The 21030-nt window shown below is 38.9% G+C and overlaps 1 protein-coding gene across 1 annotated transcript in view; it reads left to right on the plus strand.

The window, feature by feature from the left end:
* Positions 1-13960, plus strand: part of LOC146567096 (cadherin-12-like) — a 100642-nt gene extending 86682 nt beyond the window's left edge. The window contains exons 9-12 of the mRNA XM_085286701.1: positions 1374-1495; positions 6825-6942; positions 9402-9653; positions 12641-13960. Of these exons, the coding sequence (XP_085142827.1) occupies positions 1374-1495; positions 6825-6942; positions 9402-9653; positions 12641-13152 (1004 nt within the window). The 3' untranslated portion in view covers positions 13153-13960. The remainder of the gene's footprint in view (positions 1-1373; positions 1496-6824; positions 6943-9401; positions 9654-12640) is intronic.
* Positions 13961-21030: the final 7070 nt, after the last annotated feature.

Consider the following 21030-nt stretch of genomic DNA (forward strand, 5'->3'; position numbering starts at 1 on the left):
CAGATACTCAGAATGATTTCTTTTTATTAGTGTTCTGCAGTGCATTTTATAGATCCGTGGTTGATTGCTTGCAATAATAAAGTATTTTTTTTTAATTAAAATGAGAAATAAAAAATGCAAAATGTGCATTAGAAAAACAGTATAAGCTGGTAACTTCAGGGCAAATCACTCAAGCATTGTACAACTATACAGGACTCAGTAAATCAATAGAGCATATGTTTGGGCTAAATTGCTGCTCGAAGTCAGATTCAAATATAACCACTGTGCCATTGCTCCATCTAGTGGGCTGAATGATATATCACTCATAATAACAACAGTTATGGAGATGAGTTTTTAAAATTAGATGAGAGGGAAAACTGTAAACTTAACTAGCTCAAACCATTGAGACTATATAGAAATATAGAATTTATTGATATGGAAATATTTTAAGTTGTCCCCACTTTTATAAATAGAGTTCTCGATCACAAGTGAGCGATAGTGCCTTTTTGCCAACTGAGCATCCGTGTTAGTAGTTCAGTCAGTGCAAAGCAGCAAATCCCATGATCAGTGTCATTTTTACCTTGGTGGGAAGATTGCTTTTTCCATCAAGGTCAGAGACAGGTTGCTAACTGAGCCGTGGCTGCTTCTCCAATCCCCCCGCCCTTGCATTTTTTTTTTTCTCAACCACCCAGCAACGCACAAACCTACCAACCTATGCACTGGCACTCACACAAACGAGAACACGCTAAGCCTCCCAATGTGCACCAAAGCCTATTCCCACATCAAATCCATAAAGTTTACCTTAACTGGGCTCTCACACAAAGAGAACATTTCCCCATTGTATCCCCTCTGTGAGGAAACACTAACAAACAACTGTGGATTCAAGCTATTCCCACTCGAAGGGGCTTTCACACACTAATTAGAATGGGATGCACATCTTATGGTTCAAACCCATAACAGAACCTTTAAAAAAAGGCTTGTAATAAAAAATGTCCTCTCGAAAGGGCCGTATACAATAATATGAGGTGTGCTTTAGAAGCAACACATGGGATGAATTTAGTGCATGTATTTATTTTATTTTCCTTCTCAGCGTCAGTCAAAAGCATCATAAAACAGCATTTATGCATCACTGTGTTCCACACACATAAGACGTTTTCCAGAATTTGAACACTTGCAGTGGCTAAGCAGCTATAACATCTGTTCAAGGAGACTCAAGCATGAAAGCCTCTTTAACCACTTGACCATGCTACTGCAACAGTGATAAACCTTCGAGCTCTGGCTTGTCATAAGATGGTAGTACTTAATTTATCCACATGATGTCAGTGCTGTGAACAAAACACCCAAAATGTCTCTGTTTCTGTATTCATGTAATTGTTTGTTGCTTCTCTCTGCAGACAGTCCAGTTCTGACCAGTCGAGTAGCCATCACTGTCCAAGTGCTGGACATCAACGAGTTCCCCCCTGAGCTCGCCAGTCCTTATGAGACCTTTGTGTGTGAAAATGCTAAAGCAGGACAGGTATGTTTACAGCTGCTGCTTTTGTCTGACAGGTGCTGAAGGAATTAGGCAGAACTCATTAAATTGTGTTAATTTATAGCGAGATAACATCTGCTTGTTGGAATATGTGTTCCCCCATAGAGGGGGGTATGGTTTTACAGCATTTACTGACAGTTATCTAAAGATGTCAAATTGAATATGAAGGATACTTCTTTATGAATAGTGACAAAGTGTCCCTGTTTCAACTTTGGCAGAAATAATTTCAGACTTTTTAGAGGAAGTTTTTGCTTTTTGGAATGCTACACATTTCGCTCTCACATTGATATCTAACCAGCTACTGCATCTTACTCAAGGTCACTTGAATAAAAGCTTTTATTTCAGGGGATTTTTCCGAGAACACTTACAGAGTAGTACAGAGTATGAATCAAAATCTCGAACTGACTGAGTCATGGAGTTGGATTCAGTTCATAAAGCAAAGCGGCGCTTTGCATATCAGCAACCTCGAGCACATTTCGGATAATATATTTGAGATGCAGTGGAGAATTTGCCTGTGTGGATTGTAAACCACCTGTGCCTGTAAATTAGCCCATTAACTAGCATCTATATGCAGTTAGCGTTGTGAGGGAACAGCGTCTTTGGCAGTCTATCAAATCACCGTAGACACCTCATCACATTAAGGATGTTTTGCTGGTCGTCAGGTCTGTTGCAATCAAAACGCCCATGCCCTTCATTTGAAGACATCAGTGTCTTCCTTGGCATGTGAATTTGTCATGTTTCTTGCTTGCCAGACTGAATTAAAACACAAAATTGTCATTTTTCTCCTAAATTTAACGTGAATGGTTTCTCATTTGAAGTTAACCTTCACTCAAAAGCGTGTTTTGCTCATGGCTTCACTGTGCAGGATGATGAACAGTATTTGATAGTGGAAGGATGTTTTATCATTTATCTCCTCATGGAAAATGTTTGTCTTGAAGTTTTTGTCTTTAGAGTTTAAAGCATGTACCTGTGAGCATGTAATTCATCTAATCACACCTAATCGGAAGGCAGTTCTGGACCAATATGCAATTTACACTTCACAGCATAATGTGAGCACAGTAGTACAGATACACATAGCATGTTCAATGATGTGCAAGGCTTTGTGCAGGCAGCAAACTGTTTTTTTTTTCAATCTAAAAAGATTGAAAAAAACTATATATATATATATATATTTCGATCCACATTCTAAAGAAATGAGGTGTACAATGCGTCCTTTAAAAGGTTTTCAGGCTAGCGGCTGTGGACTTGCGGGTGGCTTATGGGAGGTTTAAGGAGAGTGTATAAATGTGCAGATATGAGTGGCTATCTGGTGCCCTGAGCATAGTTTCTCTCTCCTGAGGTTGTGCCCCTAGCTTTAAGGATTAGGAGGTCATTATGTTCAATTATATGACTGCTTTGATTCTGCTTCAGATGAACCGATAGAATCAGCTTTTTATTTTGCTCGGTCTGTTGTTTTGGGGATTTTTTTGTTTTGAAATTCCTTTATTTAACAAGATTAAGATTACGATTTTTATTTATTTATTATTTTTCTATATAGACCTGTTATACATGTGCAAATGTATTAGGGAGGTAAAGAAAGTAAACAAGTTGAAATAATATCAAGGCATTCATATATTCAGGTGAACTGGTCACATCATGCAAGAAGTGTCCTGTATATAAAACACAACATCGCATCTCCGTGGGTGGCATGGTATCGTGGTGTATAGTATTACTGCTTCACTGAGTTTGAATCCACCTCGGAGCCTTTCTGTGTGGACTTTGCATGTTCTCGCTATGTTTGGATGGGTTCCCTCTGTGTACTCTAACTTTCCGACACAGTCCAAACACATGCATGTTAGGTTAATTTGTGATTTTAATTCGAACATAGTTCCGAATGGTTATCCTCGTCTCTCTGTTAGCCCTGTGATAGATTGGCGACCTGTCCGGGGCATACCTCGCCTCTCGCCCTATGACAGCTGGGAAAGGCTCCAGTGACCCTGAATTGGCACTTCTATTTCTCTGGAGCTTCTTTTTCCTCAAATCCGGAGCATGCTTTTTCTTCCACAGCATGATCCTTCCAGGTGTTTTGCACAGCACAGCTGGAAGATTTAACAAAAAAGAACCGCAGAGCCTCTCTTGTAAAATCCATCATATGTTCCCCTTGTCTGCACTCACACGGCTAAAAACATGTAAAAACAGCTTGTTTCAGAGTGTCTCGTGCTGCTGCACAACATCCAATTCAAAATGACTGGTAACTTGGATGAAACCAAGCAAGCAGGAAAAGCAACTGATTGTTTTTATGTAAGTGTGTGGAGAAAGCAGGGAGGAGAGTGGCCTGAAACCTTCAACTGAGTTTTGCATATAAAGAAGATCAGGGTTGTGGCAAAGTTAGACAGCAGGTCGTTTCCACATCCCATAATTTACTGTACTCAGAGTCAACTGGTCAAGTGTGAAATGAGAAAACCAACCATAAAGGGAATATAAAACAAATGACTTCCTACATATTAGCGCAGCTGGCGCTACAGTGTGTTCCTTCTGTTATATTTACTTTGTTTTTGATAATGCTATATTAAAACAGTGACCTAATGAATCACACTGATTCGCTGGAACAATTACATTTGCATTTACAGCATTTAGTTGACACCCTCATCTTGCTGTATGCAAAAGTGCAGAAGCAGGATACACTTAAAAACCATTAAAATATATATAATAGAGCCCGGTATATTCTACACATGTTTGTATGGGATATTGTATTTGTTTTAAATGTTATATACCTATGTGGTATGTGACTTTTGTTGCCATGATGCCAGGTCTCTCTTGGAAATGAGATTTTTAATCTCAATGAGATTTTTTACCTGGATAAATAAAGGATTAATAATAAGCGGTTACTGCAGCAACAGCTCTACTTGTGATCAAGAGGAGAGGTGAAGCATTTTTGAGAGCAAGGTAAGGTGGATTTACACTTGACAGATTATAATTAATTTTCTGTTTGTGAAAAATATAATAAATGCTGTTTTAAATAGGTGATACGAGGTTCTGATGTTTCAGCAGTGAAGCTAATTGTCAGTTAATACTGCGTGACATGGATTTACAGTAGTAGTAGATACTGTGGTCCTTGATAGGTAAAGAAGAGGGATAGTGGTGCACTAAAACACATTTTAAATAAGAGCGAGATTTTGTGTAGCCAAAGCTGATGGAGGCATACTTGCCAACATTTAATACAGGCTATTTTACTAAGGTTTTATGCATTTTAAAATTCAATTGATGCTAAAAGACCGTAACCTCTTTCATCCTTTACTTGGGGATAAGTATCCACAAGGGAGGTCTCCTGGGAACGACATACCTTCCTAGCCTCCCCCCCTATTTGCTCTTGCATCTCTAATAGTGAAATCTGGAATGATGTAATACCTGGCCAATGGTTGGTAATGCAAAGTCACCTTTTACTTTTGATATTTTCTTGTAATCCTGTTTCAACTTCTTAATTTTCTCTCTACATGTACCACATTACTGTGCTTTGTGTTGGATGCCCAGCAGCAGGTCAAGTGGAGCTACTTGTGAAGATTTTTTATATTTCCTCTGTCGCATATAGGTTTAGATTTTCCCTGTTTTTCCACCTGACCTCTCTGCAGAGAGTAGGGAGCCAGAAGTGTGCGTGTATATGTATATGGTTTTGTTGAGTTTGCGTTCTCAGTTTGCTTTTGTTTTTCGCTCTTGCATAATTGAACTTTTTGCACATCAGCATTTTTAGGTTTTCGTTCATATTGTGTTCATGCTCTAGTTAATGTTTCTGTTGTCTTCTATTTGTGCTCATTTTCCTTAATGTTGCTTTTGTTCAGTGTAGCAGTTATCTGTGGATTTAGTTCTTGTTTTACTTTGGCTGTGCTTAGTTTTACTTCCTCCCCTGTCTCATTTTCTTGATTGTCTACACCTGTGTCGATTGCCCCAGCTGTCTTCACTTCCATGACCATGACTTTCATGGCTTCCCTTCACTCTTTCTTGCAGTGTCTGTTTAAACTTACACTGTGTTCTCTGCCTACTTTGGATTCAGTTTTACATTTTTCTGGTGGACTTTGAATCAGCCACAATAAAAGGCCCGTCTTTTGTTATGTAGTCTGTTTTGGAGTTTCCATTTGGGTTCTCTTCTTGCAATTCATTAGACAACCTGCCCATATTTCTGGACCAATCACAGTACACCTACATAATTCAAAGTTGAAGGTTTTATGTGATATAGTTTAAGTCATTTTCCTTTGGAATACACTGCAAAACACGATTTCCCAGTCTTTTGATGGCCATTAGACAAAATTGCCTATATTTATTGAAAAAAGATGGGTCTGTTTGTAGCTTCATTTATTCATAAAAAAGCTAATTTGGTTGCAGGGGTTCAATAGTGCAAACTGTACATCTGCAGCGAGGACCTCAGCAGAGTGCTCATCACACCTAGTGTCAAGTTTACTCCCCTGGAGGGAATTTCATTTAGATACTGAGAAGGGAAAACCTCAGACACAACGCAGCCAGGGTAGCAGGGCAGTGGGGCCGAGTCGTGGCTCCTGCAGGTGGGGGAGCCAGCACCAGGGCACTGGGTCTCCCGCAGGTTAAATCCAGTAAGTGAAGAGCAGCTTGATTGCACAGCTGGATTGGCAGCAAGGCCATTTCCAGACATATCTCTGAAATGTTTGGGGAACAAAAGAAAGTAGAAAGCAGTCAGCCGCCTGGCACAGAGGTGGCTAAATCAGCAGTCTATGTCTAACAGGAAAGTGCAGAGGGGATAGTGGCTGTCATGGTGTTCTATTAGTAAACTCCATTTCACATGTAAGTGATCCAGTTTGCTGAGGTGCAGTAGTACGTAACAGTCGGTGTCGGACTGATCAAACTGTGTCTTTTTCCTGCATTTGTCTATGCCTAAAGCAGATGCACTATAAAAGAAATGCAATTTAAAATAGCTGGCCTCTTTCCATGACCATTGCACAAGCTCCAGCAGTTTTGAATGAAGTTAATCCATCACTTCATGTGATGAGGTGATCTAGCAATTTCAACAAGTTTTCAATCAAGTGCTAAAAACGTCCAGCAAAACAATTCAGTGGCAGGTCTGACACACAGGCAGTTTAAAACGACTAGACGTTGTTCAATGATGGATAATTTTCACCTCCAAACTGTGCAAATTCAGTCAATTTTCTGCATGTGCGGTTTGCCAGTCTTCCACTAACCAACAGGCAGGAGAAGAGCAAGCCTCTTAAAATCCACCAACGTTTAATACACATAAATGGCAAAGGAAAAAAGTTGATTTGAATAGTTTTATTGTCAACCTGTGGCATTCATTTATTTATTTTTTTTGCAGGTGATACAATCTTTCAGAGCAAAAGACCAGGACTTACCAAGCGCTGGACAACAGTTCTCCTTCAGATCACCAAAAGAAGATCTGAAAAACAGGAATTTTACCATCCGAGACTTTGGAAGTACGTATTCTCTGTTTTGACATACCTGACCAATGAGTACAGTTTGAAACATATCTCCTGCTTTAACAGTTTATGAAATACTGACAAACAGGTCATAATCTTAGAAAGCAGATGACCTTTTTCAGAGATAAATTGAAATTGCACTTGAAACACTTTAAAGTGACAGTGAAAGTAATGATGATACTGAAATATACTGGGGTAGTGACATAAAAATCACCTTGGGTTGTACATTCAAGTGAGATATTACTCTTCAGTCGCTGCCTGCAAAAAACCTGTCTCCAAACAAAACCCAAAAGCACAGAGACTTCAGATCATCTTTTCATTGAAAGGTTTGAGTGGCATGTCTCAGTGCTAAAAATAACCCAAACACATGCAGTCAGACACTGTATTGTGATAAGGCCACATATCACATGTGAAGCTCTGCAGTCTGCACCGGTTGAGGCCTTTGAAGTCTAACCAGAAAGACGGGTAATGAAAAGTGAAAAGTGGGACATGGCAGGATGAGGCCAGGGAAACGAATGCATTCACCATCCTTGACAAGCACTGGTCCGAACCTCTGATCCAGTTTTACCTTTTGGACACAGTGTCTTGCAGCATCCTGACTGTATCTGGAGAGTGTGCTTCTGAGGCTTCTGGCAAAGTGAGATCTGATAGGTAGGGACAGGAAATGCAAACACCACAGGCTCTGCGGACAGGTTGGGTAAGACAGGGGGAGAGAGTGCACAAACAAAATCGTGCTTGTGCGCAACATGCAAGGTGTGCTAAAACGCCTGACCTCCTGTCAAGAGAAAGTGCTAGGCTTCGTCACTGGAACAAACCTGGCTTGACAGGGGTCAGACAGTCTAGCTGTAGCAGACAGAAGCAGGCAGGTTTAACCTGACATGTTCCCTCTCCCTCGTATACACTGTCGACCTCTATTCAAGTTGAATTTCTTACACCTTTGGCTGTCATCCCAAGTTGTTCCCTTTGTGTGTTTTTAGGAGTGTAATCAACAAAGCAGCAGTAACCCCACTGGAATTATTCAGATTATTTTATCCAATCTTCTTTTTATTTCTTTATTTATCCATGCTGCAAAAGGTTCATGAAGTCAGAACCATAAAAACAAACATTTCACGACAGGCTCCCTGTTGCCAAGAATATTCATACCACAAAACTTTAGGTGCCGCACACGGAGGTGCCACTATCAAAATGAAGTTTACAATTTTGCACATAGCTCAAAAACAGCTTGGCTTGCAGTGGTTTCTTTTCATAGTTTCATTCTCGGAGTCTTTGTTCTAATAGTTTTCAGCCCCAAAGTAATTTCCAAAAAATGGTTACAAAGTCAACTGATACATCAGATTTGACATTACAAAGTAAATCAATATTTATTGATTTAAATAGATAAAAAATAAAAGGAATTTCCCAGTTGTCTGAGAAAATACATTTCTTAATGCACACTCACTAATGCGTACTTAACTTTTCTCCAAGTGTACTCATTCATAAATAATAGTAACAATTTTTAAATCATTAGACGTCTCCATTTAAATGCTGCCAACACTGTTACAGATGATTTAAAGAAAGCGATCACATTTCAGTAGTAATCGGACACGTCGATGGTGAGACTTGTCTGAACTGCTACTGTATAGTCAGCCTGTATATTATAGACTTAGAGTATTTGATAATACATGCAAAGCTAGCAGAACAATATTTTAAATCATAATTTAATCTATTTTGCTTTAAGTTTAGTTTGACAAAAACATGTACATCTGAGTTATTGCCTCAGCTGTACACATGTGATGTCATTACATCAAGATGTGAGAGAGTATACTGAAAACCATGTGTCTCCCCCCACTGGTGCAGCCAGCAAGTCAACTTCAGCGAACACGTAAAAGTTAATATTTAACATTCCTGGTTTCTCCCAAATCCTACTTGTGTTGACAGAGATCTGCAAATGCTTCCAGTCAGCCTGGACCCAAATTATTTATAATAGAAAATTATCTACTACCTGTAAAACAAGATAACATCATAAATAAAACATGCATACATAATTACAAACTCTCTGCAGTTAGATAGAAAACCCTTTGTGGTGTTTCAAGGAATACTGTCTCGGGTGTGGCTCGAAGCAAATTATTGAAGTTTCTCATCTCACTCAGAGAAACAAATTGAGAGGATTTGATATCACACATAAAGAGTTATCAGACATGGCAAAATTTCGTCTCTCAAACTTGGACATTGAGAGTTGTAATTCAGCTCAGAGGATTGTCTGACTGATGTGAGGTTATACTTGGAGGAATATTTCAGAACTTTCAAGCCTGCACAGATCAAGGAATAAGCAGTTGCTGCACTACTTCAGGCCTTTCCATAAAAAAAAAAAGATCTCTTAAATCCAAGACTACATATGTTGTCAAAGAATCAATGACTGTGTTTGAAGCTCTTTTGTTTATTTGATGACATTTTAAAAAAGCTCTTGTCTTTTTTAGATAACACAGCTGGAATCGTGACAAAGCGGAGCGGCTTTCGAAGACGTTTACAGGAGATCTACTTCCTCCCTGTGGTTATTGAAGATAATGGCTACCCACCCAAAAGCAGCACGGGCACATTGACCATCCGTGTATGCGGCTGTGAATCGGACGGTTCACTGTTAACTTGCAGTGCAGAGGCCATCTTTCTTCCTGTGGGTCTAAGCACAGGAGCGCTGATTGCTATACTTCTATGTATCATCATCCTGCTCGGTGAGATTCGGATTTTATTCTCAAACTTTTGAAAACTCCAAACTGTGTGAAATATGACTATATTTATGGCAGTTATAGTTAGTAGTCATTTTCTTTGTGGAAAATATTTCATGGGATTTCAGGAGGATAAGTCCTAGTCTGCTCTATATTTATCCTTTGTACTATAAACTCTATTAAAATGTGAACTAGTTTGACATTTTGGGAAATATAACATCATTTTTCATAACAGCTGGAGGCAGTCCAGCAAAACTGCTCCGTCCAAAGGTCTGATGGCTTCTTATCACTGTAGAGGCTCAAGGAAACACAGAGTGTGCATATGTTTAAGTTGTATGAAAAACCATTGCGTCCAATTTTCCTGGGTTGGACTCTTTCTTGGCTGGGTTCAGCGACAGTCTGGAGTCTTCATTGTTTGCCTGGCGATCTCATAATGGGGCCAGGACTTGGAGAAATATTGATCTTCTCTAACTTCTGAGGGGAGAAAAAAAAAAAAAAGCAGGGGCTGACATTTTATGAAATATCAAACTATTGACATTTCCACTCTACAACTATTCCTTTAGTGCAGGCTCTGAAAAGTTGAGAATTTATTTTTTAATTCCTGCGATTTTAGTAGCCAAATTCTGATCTGAATGTAACCAAAGAAAACTGTAATGTTTTAGAAAACCCTGTGAGACTAGACGCATGTGCATCAAAGAATATTGATGCATGTGCTCCAGATATACTTCCCCTTGTGTCTGGCAATACCTGGTTCCAAACATGCTGAGCTGACCGTCAGAGTTGGGCTGGCATTTCTCCAGGAGTGTCTGCAGTTAATTATCAAACCCATGTGAATATTGTCATTCAATGAGATGTTAAAGACTAAAGGGAGGGTCGCTCGGCTCTATAAACTAAATCCAATCTTGCTGCCCTGTGGCTGTTTCAGAAGCTACAGCTTTTACATTTCCCACAAGGTCATGGTTGTAAAACTCCTTCCTAATTCTCTGCTATTAATGCCTGAGCTCATCTGCATAGCTGGGAGGAAGTAAATGTAGGTTTATGGCATCATTTTCTGAATTATAAGCGTGGGATGGTCGGTTGTTAAAGAAGACCTTGTTTTAAACTGGAAGTCCATGCCCTTTGAATTTAGCTGTATTTACTTTTCTCTATCTCCTTCTAATTTACGGTGCACGAAGAATCCACTGTTAAATTCCACCTATGCCTAATCATTAATCCTTTTTCATTACCCTCATGAATGTATTCATGTGAAATATCAGCCCAACTTCCACTGTTTTATATGTGATTGAACATAAAAGCACATTGTGGCACTGTGCTGTAGAGCTGTGTCGGTGTGTTCACTTCATTTGAGAAGAATGTCTTCAAAGCTCCAAGTCGACCCACCCCCAAGGCTAAGGCTGATGCCAAACTGTCATGCTGTCCCTGAGAAGGGAAGAGGCAGAGAAAATCAGCACTCCCACTGAGAACATTTCCATAGAGCCACTTAGTTTCTGTGCAGCATTTGTAAGGATGACCCAGTTGTCCTGTGAGGGGAAAAAAACCGAGGAGTCGAAATTAAACAAGCCAGGCGTTCATCTGCATTGCTATGTCTCCCAAACCGATGTGGATCGGCTGCATCTAATGACAAAGCCTGTAATAACCGTCTGTTGTGAAAGTCTACAAATGAGCCACTGGGGGGAGCTGGAACACCACTTAAAGGAAGATAAAAATAACTTGAGAGTAAAAGAAAGGAGAGAGAAAGTGAGCTACAGAGAGGTTGAAAAGAGGCGACCTAGTCAGGGCTTTTTTCAGTCTGAATGTATTTATTGGAATATTTCATTTGAATGATTTCACTTTTTCCTGCCCATTGCTCTTACTCCTAGATGCAGCTGTATATTAAAAGCCCAGAGGAGAAAAAACCCCCCACATTTTACTGCAGTTTTCAATGACTAGGCTGAGAAGGGGACACAGACACAGAGAGACAGATTGCACTGACAGGAGTGAAGAGAGAGTAGGAAATATACCGTGCTGAAAATAACACAGCGGTACTATGGTGTCTAAAATATGCAGCACCTCGAGCAATCTCTGATGGTTTGTGTGAAAAAACAATAAAATGTTGCTTTGGGTATATTGTCAGCGGTACAATTTCACTTCCAACAATGTTTACAGCTCTGTGCTATTTTTTTCTAAGCATGTTTTGCAGTGAGTACATCTTATTCTTTGAGATGCCAAGGCAAAAGAAGGCATTGATTTGCAGGTCAGATGTCTAGACAAAAAATGACAACGATAACAGGGATCGTGGGTTTCTTTTTTACCCCTTATAACTGTTGTTCCTGTGCTCTATATTACCACTTGCTTTTGATCGTGGGTATGACACAGCATGGCAAAACGTATGGCTTATGTTGGAATGAGATTAAACATCTAGAGTCATACTACCTGCACTTTGCCGAGCACATTTCTACACTAATCCTCTTTGCTGGCATACTCATCATCTTTGTTTCATGTGTACGCATGTTAATAGCATTTTATATATATTTTTTTTAAAACACAATACTCAAAAAAAGAACACTCTGGGCCACACTGTGTATAAATCTTGATCCTATTAAACATTTTCAGTAGGATTAAGCATAAAACCAGCTGGACTCAGTGAAGGAGGGAGACTCAGGTGATACCCTTCTGTCCATCCAGTCGAGTAAATTTTATATAGGGTTTAATAATTAAGTTGCCACAGTTTCTCTGCATGCTACTCTGCCATACAGCCAATCTCAGCTGCAGTACCTGTTCTCATGTAGAGCCAAGTAAAAATTAAGACATGCCAAAATCATCTTTTTTTGACTATAGGGGTCCTGTTTAAAATGACATTTACTGTTGTGTAATCCAAATTCATACCTCTGATCAACACATATTTTGAGCTGTAAATGGTTAAAACTATACCTCTAAGAGGCTCTACTTTTCTCACAAATAACCTGATATTTTTGGGAAATCTAACATGGAAACATTTCGATTTGTTCTCCTAGTTATTGTAGTTCTCTACGTGGGATTGAGACGGCAGAAGAAGAAGGAAACCCTTATGTCATCCAAAGAGGACATCCGGGATAATGTGATTCACTACGATGATGAAGGAGGAGGAGAAGAGGACACGCACGCGTTTGACATGGGGACACTTCGCAATCCCAAGGTTGTCAAAGACAACCTGTACCGCAGGGATGTCAAGCCTGAGATGAAAAGAGGTACCAGGCCGCCTGTCTCTCAGGACAGCGCAGACATCCGAGACTTCATCAACCAGCGTCTGAAAGAGCATGACACGGACAACTCAGCCCCGCCGTACGACTCCTTAGCGACATACGCTTACGAAGGAGATGGCTCTGTAGCTGAGTCGCTAAGCTCCATTGAGTCCCTCGCAATAGACCTCGAGGAGGACTATGATTACCTCACTGACTGGGGGCCCCGCTTTAAGACACTGGCAGGGATTTTCGGGGAACAGTCAGAAACTCAGTCGAACTCAGCAACCACAGAGAACGCACATTGATGTTGTTCACAGACTCAAAAAGCAAATATGTAACAATATTCTTTTTGTTGGCTCAAATGTTTCATCATTACTTTCTTCCCATGTTATCCATTTTTAATGTTTTGGGGATTTTTTTTTCAGCTCACTGTTTTCTATTTCATTGGTGCTTCACCATGCTCAGTCCCCAAATTGTCTCAAAAAATAAAATAAAAAAATAGAAAGAAAGAACATATGATAACATAAGTACATGAGCTAAGCAGTCATTCAATTTCCTTTCGGCTGAATATTGTTTCTTGTCTTACATTTTATTTCCTCTCGGGGATTACGCATAGACACGGAAATGTTGCCGTTTCCAACAACATCCTTTAAAGTGCCTCAATATAATTGTTCTTTCACTTGCTATTTCATGCCACATGTCCAGTGATGTTCTTTTGAGCCCCATAGATATATTCAGTCAGCACTGCGCTCTGACTGGCAGAAGCATCTACCAACACCAATGTAACTCTGTGGGGACAATGAGGTGGCCCAAGTTTGGCCAAAGATGTTTTGAATGTTATTTATTGTTATATTTATTTATTGGCTGATTGAGTTTGATTCGATTTTTGTGTATTTATCTATTTATCTCTCAGTCATCAATCTGTATTTTTATTTTTGGAGACACTTGAGGATTTTGTAATTAATCGAGGCCCACTTGAAAATGTATGTTTCTATTAGGTGGGTCCTGTGAATAGACTTGTACTAGAGTTGTAAAAAAAAAGAGAGAGAGAGAAATTAGGGCTAAATACTGCAGTTGAGTCATGTAAGCACTGTTTTGTTAAATAAACCACACTTGGATAGAATCCCTCTCCATCTATTTATTACTTATGTAAGTTCACTTACCACTGATTAAAATAATACTGTCTGATTTATGGTGAACTTAGAAGTTGTATGAATGGACCTGAGCACTCTTGGTAGGTACATTAGGTGTAATTGTGAAGCTGTATATATTATACATGTGTAAATAGTAAGTTCTAGCTATCAGTGGGTGATGTTACAGTACTACGCACCGGCAAATTCATAATGTGAGTTGCTAACTAACTTAGCCATCAAATGTCATTATGTTTAAATAGCATACATACAGCCATGGTGAAAAAGAAAGTGCACCCTATTTCAATTCAAAGAGTTTATGTTTCAGGACATAAAATCATCTACTCCTTACCAGGGCTAAAATGAGTTAAATACAATATTGTTTCATTGTTTTTTTTAAGAAAAGATAAGACAAAATGCAGAAACAGTGTGTGGTAAAACTAAGAAAAGCCACGTGCTGCTAATCAAATGTACTTGTTTGATTAATCATCATCAACTGTGAGCACCTCTATAAAAGCAGAGGTTTTGGCAATTTGCTGGTTTGGAGCATTCGGTTGTGCAAGCAATTGTTGATGGCCATCAGTCTTGGAAGGGTTGTAAAGCTGTTTCCAAACCATTTCAAGTCCATCCTTTCACAGTGAAAAAGATTATAACCAAGTGACCAAAGTATTATAGAGACAAATGTGAGACCGTCTGTGTGACAGATAAGCTTGGCTGAAATTGGGTCATGCAACAGCACAATGATCCTGAGCACAGCAGCAAATCTGCAATAGAATGGCTGGGAAAGAAAAGAACAAATGTGCTGCAATGGCCCAGTAAAAGTCCAGACCTCAACCGGATTTAGAAAGAGATGTATGGATAAACAAATGCCAATAAAGATTAATGAACCAAAGCAATGTTATAAATACAAGTGGGCTTGCACAACAATGTGAAACTTGTTGGTGAAACGGCAAACAATTGGAGTTATTTCTACTAAAGGTGATTCTATAAGTTACTGAATCAAGCGGTGCACTATTTTTGTTTCACGCTGCTTCAGTATGTCAGCTTAGTTTCTGTTAAATAAATAATGACACTGTGTGGTAAGTCATGGGTTGATGTTAATCTGAGGCTGTATATCACTAATTTTAAGACCTTTTAAGGACCAGACCATTTTAATATGTCCCAACATTTAAAACCTTAGAGCTGAAAGACTTTCTTTTTGCCACAACTTCATGTCTCTTTACCAGGTCTCACCACCAAAGTAACACAACCTCCCTGCACCTGAGAAATTACTTTCTGATCATTTGATTGAAATAAAGGTTTTTAAGAGAGTGTTTCTGGATTTGGCCATACTGAACAAAGGTAATCAAGGTGCAAGCATTTCAAGTAACACAGAGACTTCAGTAGGGTATTAGAATGGTTTATTCCTCCAGTAACTGAATGAGGTGGCTTGGTTTTTTTCTTGGCATGCTCTGGTGACAACATAATGGAAGGTCTGGATGAAAGCCAAAGCAGTGACATACAAGGTAGATCTTTTACTGATGGATGTAAGTGATTCCACTTTCTGTCTCTCTTTGTCACATCCAACAGGTATACCAAGGTAGAGCTTCAGTAAATGTGTAGCGATGTGTTTAAATGGACATTAGGTAATCTATGATCCTTGCAGGCAGCAGCAATTGCAACGACAGTGATATAAGTTAACTCCTACACCCTCTCTGTCCTTTTTACGGATAGTGGTCCACAACTGACAGTGATGACAATAATGCTGCTTTGTGCTTGTCATTTTGCAATTTGTCAATTATAGAACTGAGCTTTCCTCACAGCTTAGCTGCACCACTGAAGTTTACTCCAACTATGCCTATGATGCAATATGTTAATTTTGTGCTCTTGTCATATAACAAGTTTTTGAACCATTAAAACCTGTGAATTTTTTCATTTGCAAAATTGCAAGTGCAATGCAAAAATATTCTGCAAATTATAGGCTTAGTAGACAGAAACTGCAGACTCTGGCATTACGATTAATAATTCTCATCTAGCTCACATTATTGCTACTACCATAACAGCCTCAGGTTTTTAGCCATGGATCTACCAAATGGATTGGCACCTAATTTGGTACAAACTATTTGGTATTCATTACATTAGATTAGATTATTCCTAAACCATCTGAATTTTACCTTTCAAGGTCCATTTTGAGTTTGATTTTTAGGTAAAATATTGCCATTTTATGTCTTTTAATTATTTGAAGTTTATGTCCTAAAGTAATGCCCTCCCATCAGCTTCAGAAGCACTGTGCTTTGTGCTAACTGGAAATGTTTTCTACCTAAAAGGCTAAAATATATGAATTCTACATGGTGAACAGTTATGAGCATATATGCATAATGATTAAATACAGCCTCAGAGGCTCAAGGCTGTGCACTTTTGTTGTACTGTATTAACTGATGGTGTAATGCAAGAATTATTGCAATTGTGGCTCATTTTTGAAAAAGAAAATGAAAAGAAATCTTAGCTGCATTCTTATGCCAGGGGTCAATTTGGTGGCAGCAGTTCAAATACTATGGTGGTGGTGGACTACTTAGAACTGTTGTCTCACAGGAAGAGCCAGCTGGGGTATTTCTGTGTGGAGTTTGCATGTTCACTACATTTACAATCTCAAGGTAGTCTGGCTCTCACCCACAGTTAAAGTGCATTCTTCTTGTTGTAGTTTAGCTGGCGATTTTAAATTTGTAATATGTGTGAATTCTTGTCTGTCTCTATGTGTTAGCCTTGTGACAGACGAATGACCAGTCTGGGATGTATCCTGCCTGTCATCCAGTGACAGCTGGGAGAAGCTCCACCTCCACCGCAAACCTGAATCAGAAAAGTAAAAGGAAATGAATGGATAATGAATGGATAACTGAAAAAAAAAACCCAGTAATGAAAACAAATCTTTGCTACAACCCCAGTTTGGTGACACAGTATTTGAGCGGATACAGTAACCAACTGTGATCAATAAACACCCCATTCCCCTGTGTGGCTGTTCTCAAAGGACGGCATTTCCAACCTGCTTGTGACTCACTCTGTCTTGTGGCACAGTCTGTGTACCAAACCAAACAGAGACATCAGGACTAACAGGGGGTTGTGGTGGGTGTGGGAATGAGGGGGATGCCATCCCCTGCATAAACATGAGAGAACTGGCACAATCTATGCTATAGCTCAGGGGAAAGCGGCCATTACTACCGCCAACAAAAAAAAGTGATGGCATTGATACTGTTTATGTTGGACTGGGTTCAGCCTTCTGTGCCCCGGTGAAGAACACTGTCCAGTCCCATTGTTCTTGCTCCTCTTTTCTTTTTACTGCCAGTACTCCACAATGAGTTAAGTAACTCCATAAAATGAAAATGTCCCCTTGGTTGCAAGTTACTTGTCAATACTTCAATAACAAAACTGTAACTCTGGAACATAGAGAAATATCACAATATACGGGACATTCATGCTCTGGGACCATTGTTTGGCTCTGAACTAAGATGTTTGTGCAGCATTCACTTTCTGAGTCATATTAGCCTGTGAGAGCATAGCTGTCATGATTCAACAATCATGAGTTGTCAAGACACCTTTTAAATCAACTCCCCTATTGTTGTAGGCACTAAACTATTTGCTTAGACGAAATAAATGAATACACATCACCAAGAGTACTGTTATTACTTTGGAGTAAGCTATGGAAATATGCCTCGGTTACTAAAGAACCCCTCAGGGATTATAAGGCTCAAAGATGCACGTGCGCTAATTAATACCAGTCACTTTGTATTATTCTGCATGTAGGATGCTTTTAGAAAGTGGATTTCATATGTACATGGCAAAAAAAGCCTGTCACTACTGCCACTGAGTTCTCACTAAGCTGACAGGTTTGCTTTACAGGAATTTGCTGATCTTAGTGTGCAAAGCTGCGCGTCTTTGGCCACTTACTTTTGTTAACCCTATTAATTATGCAGTGACAGCTGCTGCTAACCTTGAGACAGAGGAATATAGGTAAACACAGCAGTCATTATTGCACTCTAAGAACATTTTTAGCTTTTGTTATGGAATAATTAAGACATAATGATGAAACAGAAATAACTTTTTAAATAGGCAGTTTACACCCAGATGTACCAGATATATGGCACAACTAAGAAAGTGAAGCTGATCGCAGCCAAATAGAAAATGATTATTGACATGATGTTGGAGAATTGCTGTCTAAAGGTTCAGACCTTATGCTTAATTGTATTGTACTGCATGGGTATCAAATCCCATTTACTTCAAAAGGGTGAAAAACGGCTCTTATTTTTATCCCGAATCATGACAGATTGCACCATAAATGACACTATAAATTCTAGGCATATGTACAGATCATCTACTTGGAATTAACATAGGGATGTGTTTGAGGCTTCCTATCTTTAGTATTACACCAGACACCAGGGTTGAAAAGAACTGGGTGAAAAAGTCAGCCAGTGAATAGAAACAAAGACCACAGTAATTTTTTCCTTTGATGGTTTTATAAAACTAAGCCACAAAGTAACTTTTTGAACCCATCCACAAATTTCAAAACCATGTGTAAAATAACATGAATTCTTTTGTTGTATGGAGTATCTTTATTTTCCAGCTTGTCACTGTTCTCCACCTGTGGTGTGATTCATAAGAAGTCGAACTAAATCGTCTCTCTCTGTGTGTTACATGTTCTACTCTGTGAAAATGGCAGCGTGACTGCACCAAAGCCAAGAAAATTAAAAACCTAAATAAAAAAAATCAGGATTAATTCTGTGGCGACTTTGATCGAAAAAATTTCTGATAATTCAATTTCTAACCCGGGGAGCTAAATATGGCACGATTGCATGTATTTATGGAGTAGTATACAGTCCCTTCTACTAAACTTTGTCTTGTCCCTGTAATCCCACTGCTGCTTACTTAGTGTGAAATGAAAATGAATAGATTGAGTCTAAGATAAACAGACATCCAATACGATAAAATAAGCACAGAGCCAAATTGAAGTGCTATGCAGAGGCTACAAAGTACATTAGAACAATGGCAAGGGAAATAAAAACAATTAAAGGAGAATCAAATTGAATAAAATGAGAAAGCACTCTCACATCTCCCGTATAAAAACAAATATATTACATCGAAAGCTGTTTTCAGTGATTTTCTGTAATCTGACAACCAGCATATCAAAGTTTGTTCCATTTCTATTTTTGATCTTCAGCTCAATCTTCAATGACTACTCTTGATTTCTGAAAGTCCTGGATATTACTGCTCTCGGCGATAAACAAGAATGGAAACAAATGCATTAAACATTAAATGCCACCATGACTCAGCACACAGCTAGTACTTTACTCCAGCCCTGACTCATTCTTTCAAGGCAGTGACACTATATATAAATAGAAAAAAAGGCCGTGTATCTCTAATGCAGGTCAATATGGTACAACGCAACCTAAAAAGGTCAACTTTTAGGCCAGTAACACATACCTTTTATCTCTTCTTGCAAATGGTTGTCTTTCTTGTCCATCTTTTGACAAGCAGAAAATACTGTTTGACATTACCTCACAAATGACAGAAACACAATAAAAAGCATAAAAAAAGACAATCCAAAAACAATAAGAAATACAAAGTTAAATAGGCTTGGATTTAAAAGGGAAAGTTATTGTGTCAGTGTTTTAATACGTTCTCATATAATTGAGGCACAGAATGTAATTGTTACAACCAGGAATCCCTAAATAGCAATATTTCAGTCCCCATTGTCTTTGCTACTTCATTAACTAAGGAGAAGCACCTTCTCATTTCACCACTGAATGACTTAAGGGCCATATACTCTGTGCTCTGTTCAGTCTTAGAACGTAGAGTACACATTGCTTGAACTCATATTCATTTAGTCGGCTCCTTGTGTGCGTTACTAACACTAACAGACACAGACCATTTTCTACATGGTATCTGCCCCAAGGGAGTGGAGTGCTTGCTATTTTTAAAGCCAATACAAAACAGGTTAGGCTGGTGAGAGCCAAATGTGCATGTTATTACCAAGCCAGCTACTACAAAGCTGTCCCCATGTAATGTGCATCAAATAAAACAACATTGCCCACAGATTTGTGTCTACTGTCATCCTTTTCTTAGAATGTTTGCATAATGTTGAAAAAAATAAATACATTTTCATTTGTGTCTTTTGCAAGAGGGAGGGACTGAAGTTGGTTCCCTGTGCAAAAACCTGACATTGCTTGATAAAGTACAGGATTATGGTAGGGATGCGCGCATTTTGCATGCTCGAAGGAGTTTATTCCAACTTTGTAGACATGTCTCCTCTATACTGTTCCAAGTCGTGGAGCTTCCAAAGAACTGGGCCAAGATGCTTTAAAAATGCACTTCTCACTTCTTCTTCAACCACAGAGGTGCTTGTGGTATTTAAGTACAAATAATCTGCATTTAACCTTTTTACCATGACACTCAGTTTGGATGTGGGTCTGCTGACAGTGAGAGCTCCAAAAGTATTGAATTTTGCAGAGCATCCTGCCTGAAGCCTTCCTTCTATGCACCGCTGATATAGTAAATGTGTGGAAGACTCAGACTCCTTGAAGAGATTTGACCAGAGATCTGTGAAATTAAACAGATTACTGATTAATACCAGAGAGCACTCCAAGAGCACATGACTGTGTCAAGGCTGTGCAAACCTCTAAGTTTGTTTTTTTTAAATAAAACATTCTATTGGGATTATATATATATATATATATATATATATATATATATATATATATGTATGTATGTATGTATGTATGTGTGTGTGTGTGTGTGTGTGTGTGTGTGTGTGTGTGTGTGTGTGTGTGTAGATGAACCTCTCATTTCAAATGCAATTTAATTAAAAACACACAGAAACAAACAATAATGATATCATACCTGTAATTCCCAGAAGCAACTATCATGCCCTCATTAAAATTATACACATTCCTATTGGTTTAAAAATGTTATTTAGCATTTATGAATCCATTGCCTCTAGTTTAATAAAGTCTGTAGATGAAGAAGGACTACTAATGCCATCTCTGCAAGACTTTTTTGATTTCCTGGTGGTGGAACAAGTCATCA

This window comes from Mchenga conophoros, linkage group LG9, assembly GCF_057382185.1.
Source record: "Mchenga conophoros isolate Kocher_MC1m ecotype Shallow Benthic linkage group LG9, M_conophoros_male_GT1.1, whole genome shotgun sequence".
Classification (NCBI taxonomy): Eukaryota; Metazoa; Chordata; class Actinopteri; order Cichliformes; family Cichlidae; genus Mchenga; species Mchenga conophoros.